The sequence below is a fragment of the Priapulus caudatus genome, unplaced genomic scaffold (genome assembly GCF_000485595.1).
Source record: "Priapulus caudatus unplaced genomic scaffold, Priapulus_caudatus-5.0.1 Scaffold254, whole genome shotgun sequence".
Taxonomy (NCBI): domain Eukaryota; kingdom Metazoa; phylum Priapulida; class Priapulimorpha; order Priapulimorphida; family Priapulidae; genus Priapulus; species Priapulus caudatus.
In genome coordinates, this window is record NW_014577315.1 from 151,735 (window position 1) to 157,735 (window position 6,001).

Below are 6,001 nucleotides of genomic sequence, written 5' to 3' on the forward strand. Positions count from 1 at the left end.
CCTCTGTCACTGCCACGACACCGTGCGTCACCGAGAGACAAAAATCCGCCTGCCGACCGCAAGCCTCGGCTCCCGGCCACGCGCCGACCGACTGACCGGCGCCTAGTCGTCGCCGCTAGCAGGCGCGGGCTCGCACACGGCCACGTCGAACGTCGCGCAGACGATAGAGCGACGACATCGCCACAAGTAAGCCGAAGCCGCGCCCGCAGCAAACTTCGCGTAAGTTTCTCACAGACTATCGCCAAGTGCGAACACGCTGCTGTACCCTAACGTGCGGAAGCGGCCTCGTCAGCAGCGAGATGCCGTCGAGCTGGAACGCGGAGGCGACGTCGCACAAGCTGAAAAACATGCGCAGTACACGTCGCTAGCCGCCGGTCGTCGCTCAACATGGAGATCAGGTGCGGTCATCGAGTCGAAGATTCGGCCTGCCCGCGACACGTATCCAGAAGGACTCGCTGCGCAGGCGGTGAAGCGGAGCTGCGACGGCGGGACGAACGAGGCGTCGAAGTCTTTCCTCATCATAGTAAAGCGGACATCGCCAACGAATGGACGCTGCGCCCACCTGATAAGCAAGACGTGACGCAGAACATTACGGCTGCCTGCTCGAACTCCGTCGACCACTCGTCGCTGTTCCTCATACAGAAAGTCGCACAGCCAAGGTGCTCGTGTCGAAGAGTTCGCATGCCTACACTGGCACGAACTGGCTGCTGTCACAGAGCTGGTGACAACGTCGTGCGGTGCCCTGGGCACCTGGAATCATACGCGGCACGTGGCCACACGGAGAAGAGCAGTCAATCTCACACAGCATCTCGAGGAGAGTGTCGCCAATCATTAACTCGATCGTTTAACCCATTCGTTAAACTTGATCGTAACTCGATCGTTCGTTAATAAACTCGAATCATACCTATGGCCCGTTAATTCTATCGTATAACGTCGGCTCGTTTAACTCAAACCATTAACCTTCAATCTTTCAATCAAAGAGAAATGCCCTCATTTGACAGCCAATCGAAAACTCGATTTATTGAACTTCAAGTTCATAAATTAAATCGTTGACTTAATTCAATAAGCTCGATATGTTTAGCTCGATCTACTCAATCATTAATTCAAATCTTTTAATCAATCGTAAGACTTTGTCCGTTAAGACTGAATCGTCAATTCGTCATTTCTGAGATTCGTAACTTGATCGTTGAAGTTCGATCATAACTCGATCGTTAACTAAATTCTTACACTCATTAAAGTTAATCGACCGTAAAATTCATTTAAAACGAGTTAGTTATCACGAGGTTGCTTTTATCATGAATTCTGAAAAAATAAACTATCACTTGACTATTGCCCGTGAATTAAGACCCCACGAGAGAATGTAACAATTCCGCTAGCTCAGTGATGCAAGAGAACTCTTTCAATTATAAATTGGAATTATTACTATGTACAAATGAAGCTTGACTCTAGACCATCATTATTCACGTCACCTCGCTGATATAGTACATTCCCTGTTTTCAAAAAACAAACAATTACGTTCGAGGAAGCAATCGACGAATCCTGTTATAGATAAATCTCCTGGTCTTGTAATAACAGCTCGAATCTACGCATACAACGCTTCATCAGCACCTTAGGCTACCGCCCCTAAATATTTTTATTTATTTTACAAGTAAAACAGCAAGCTATATAAGGTTGCCATCTCGAGAATATAAGCTAATCTTTCCGCTTGAGAAACATTCAAAGCAAAGCGCTGTTCGAGTTACTCCTCCGTGTGCAAACATCATCAGCTATCGCCTGATGCCGGTCGATGTGCTCTATAGAATAGGGAATCTCGCACCGCAGGCGCCGGGACCCTCACGGTGTGTCTTACGTCACGGCAACACTCACTACGACATGGTAAGTTAGCGGGGGCGACAACTCAGTATAAACAATCACGTTACGCGTGTTAAAACCTAAAGGGAAAAGATCCATAACAATCGTAATAGCCATTAAACGCGAGTCAGTCTCGCTTGTTTTACCGCGCGTCGCGACGAGAAATTTTGTGTCATAATGAAGCCTTATAGTGTAACAGACTCTCAAGTAGATTGCCATAATGCTCTAAATTGTGAGTAGTACCGGTAAGTAACCCTGTTCGGTGCCACCACCGCACCAGTCGATAAAAAATCACTATGTGCGTTCAATTGGCCCTATCATTAAGTAACTCATAACAATATCTATGTGCCGAACTGAATTCTTGATTCGACAGCCATCCCCATCATTAGCGGCAGTAAGCTTGTTTGAAGAGAGGAGCTCTGCGTGACTAGCGGCTTCTGCTATAAATCACAGTAGGGCCTACCCGAGCACGCAGCGGTGTATTGGCAATCCATTATCTGTGCAGCGTTGACCTCCCTTACCCCGTGTAAACGAGGCCTACCCACATGTTGTGAATTTCCCCGGGCATAGCCTATCCCCGTGTTACAGAGTGCCTTTCTTGCTTTTGACGCCGTTCAGTTGAACTGCTTGGCTCGATCATATATGTTCGACAAGAAGCCACTACCGAGGAGCACTCAAACGACGCGGCGTAGGGTGCTAGGGCACTTGCAGCGTTAAATCGCCAGCACATGTATTTCATACCTATTGTAAATCACCGGACGCGGAGCTCATTACTCCACCCGGTGAATACTACGAGCAATGTTACGACAAAAACCACAACTCTAATAGGCATCCTCGCAATGCCGAAGACTGGTGAGAGACGTAGCCTACGACAGGAGATGAAAAGCCTGCTGCTCTCCGGGCGTTAACTCGTGCTCTCATTCTTCTGAGCAGGGCTGTCTTCGGAGCCACTTCTGAATCTCTTTTCAGTAACAACCGATCTGCCCCTTTTCAGGAAGCACAAAATATGAGCAAAGACGTGCTCTTCTGCTCACTTATATTACGGTCAAAGTGTCAATATAATCATCCACAAGCATGCACACACCGTTGACTTACACACACGTATGCTTACACACGCGCGCGGCGTACACCCCCCCCCTTACCACACACACACGCCACACACACGCGCGCGCCGCGCACACACGACGCGGCACACACACACACACACACACACACATCACACATCACACACACAAACACACAACACACACACACAAACACACACACACCACACACACACAGCACACACACACAACACACACACACACACACATATATATATATATATATATAGTAGATTATATATAGTTACAAGTCGAACAGCGCCTGTACCGGCAGTCGATGCTAGCATGAGAAATGTAAGATGCAGATACCGATAATGATGATGCAACGCGTGGCTATTCGCATCAAGCCTAATTAAGCCGTTGCGCCCGCGAGGCAGGGCGACCGGACTGTCATGTATCAATTTTGCTTTCGTCGGCATTCCTTCTCTCGTTGAGCATGTTAGTCGGCTGAATAGTTTGCCGTAGATTGTGTTTCTATTGCGTGTGGATTCAATCATATCTCGGATACTCGTGATGTACGGTCCATAAGGAGAGCGAATCTCGGCCTACTGATTTACCGCGCGTCGGTTTTTCACGGAGCGGTTGACATGAAAGGACCCATACCTTTACAGGCTCTTAACCAAGAGAATTTGGCATGCTGGGTGGAACTTCATGTCGTTGGAGTTTCACTCCTGCAAAACGGAGAATTGATGCAATTTCGTTGCTGTCTCGTTGTGGTATATGAGGCGCAGATACTGTCAGGTTGACTCATCAGTGTGTGGGGGGTACCGTGCGTGCGTGCGCGTGCGTGCGTGCGCCTCGCCGCTGGTAATGCTGTGAGTCGTGCGTGCAGTGTGTATGTGTGAGGGTATGTGTATGTGTGTGTATGCGTTATGGGTAAGATATGTGTGTAGTGTGTGCAGTGGACGTGTGTATGCGTATCATATATATATATATATATATATAATATTGTGTGTGTGTGGACCTGTGTGTGTGTTGTGGCCTGTGTGTGTGTGTGCCCGTGCGCCGCGCGGCGCCTTCGTGTGTGTGCGCGCGCCACTGCGCGACGGGGACCCGGTGTGTGTTATGTTGTATCGTATCTGTGTATGTATGAAGTATGTGTGAGCATGTGTGTATATGCGTGAGTGTATGTTTGTATGTGTTATGTGTGAGTATGGTATGTGTTATGTGTGAGGTAGTGTTGTATGTGTGAGTGTTTGTGGTGTATGACGTAGCTGGTGTGTTATGTGTGGAGTGTGCGTGATGTATGCATGCAATATAATATATATATATGTGTGTGATGAGATGTGTGTGATGTTGTGTGGTGGGCTGTGTGTAGTGTGTGTGTGTGTAGGTGTGTGTGTGTGTTGTGTGTGTGTGTGTGGTGCTGCGTCGTGTGTGTGAACAACGTGTGGGGACAAGTAATCATTAACGAGCATGAGGTGGACAATCGTCATGCACCAATTATGGACGTATATACTATGTTTAGCTAGGAACGCGCGCTATACAGCGTGAGCAGTGAACGTGAATGAAATCATCGCGGCAGTTATGCTATTGCTCGACCTATGCTATATTATGATAAGCGAACCATCATTAAACAATCACCTTGGGCTCGCATCTCCGTCAGTCGATACTCAGACACGATCTGCATTGCAAATCATTACCGTCTACGTTAAAAACTGCATCGTGCCTGCGTGTTTGCTGACGCGTTATGTTAGTTTTCGCCTGCTTGTTGGTCGTTTGCGCCGAACAGAATGAGTGACCAGGTTATAATTCGTTGCCCGAATCTCCTTCCCTACTTTGCCGCCGTTCGTTATCGCGAGAGCTTGCGCGAAATGTTGCTTAAAATTCCGTGCATTGGTTAAAAATAGGCTTGCCGTCCTGAAGCGTAATAGGGAACAGGAAGCTGTGCAGTATGTGGTGCACACACGCGAAAATGTACGATACGCGACAGGTTGACAGCAATTATCATGTATCTAAGTATTAGACAGTATACGGTCACTTGTGTTACATATGAAGGCATGAAAGCGAATGCTTTCACGTAGCGCAGGATGATTACTTGCATTAGTCAATTTTACTCTACATGAACTACTAGTTACTTTGTCATATTACTGTCGCCGTTGTTATCAGGATGATTAACACGTATTAAGCGTCAAGGTAATGCATGAAAGCGCCGTTAGCCCATCCTTTACTGGTATGTAGATAATTAAAATGGAATTCAGGCTCTTCTTATTACATGCATCGCACATCTTTAGATACGTATACAAATAGGATCAGGTGAGCCACAATCTCATAATTGCAGACGGGTTTGTTTGTTGTTCATGCTAATTTATCCGCGAGTATCGATAAAGCAACTCTAACCGCCGACATAAACATGGACACGCGAGCGAGAGGAGGATAAAGGGCAGAGGGTGAGCGGGAGCAACGCTAGAGGAGCATGAAGGGGCAACGCAAGATCATATCAAAAGACCGGACAGATAAGAAGCCAGCTAGCCCGACAGACAGGCAGGCAGGCAGGCAGGCAGACAGACAGACAGATAGATAGACAGACAGACATACATACATACATACAGACAAGACAAGGACAGACAGACAGACAGACAGAACAGACAGACATACAGACAGACAGACAGGACAGACAGACAGCACAGACAGACACACAGACAGACTACACAGGACACACAGACACGACAGAAGACGCGCGCAGACAGATAGACAGCCAGCAGACAGCGGCCAGACCAGACAGACAGACAGACAGACCAGACAGGCAGACAGACAGACAGACAGACAGACAGACAGGCAGACAGGGCAGCACAGCACAGCACAGACAGACAGACAGACAGACAGGACAGACAGACAGACAGACAGACAGACAGACAGACAGGGACATGACAAGACAGACAGTACAGACGGCAGACGGCACGGACACACGAGCGCCCGCTAGCACGCACGCCACGCACGCACGCACACCGGCGCCACATGTGCTTAGCTCTGCATGAACTTCGTACGCAAAAAAAACAGTATCGCCGAATATCTCGTACGTGCGTAAAACGAGAATCATTACTCTT

At 48.1% G+C, this 6,001-nt stretch overlaps 1 protein-coding gene across 1 annotated transcript in view; it reads left to right on the forward strand.

Moving 5' to 3' along the window:
* The first annotated feature begins 387 nt into the window (after positions 1 to 387).
* LOC106808107 (dual 3',5'-cyclic-AMP and -GMP phosphodiesterase 11A-like) overlaps positions 388 to 6,001 on the forward strand; it is a 45,446-nt gene continuing 39,832 nt past the window's right edge. The window contains exon 1 of the mRNA XM_014810682.1: positions 388 to 659. Within this exon, the coding sequence (XP_014666168.1) occupies positions 388 to 659 (272 nt within the window). The remainder of the gene's footprint in view (positions 660 to 6,001) is intronic.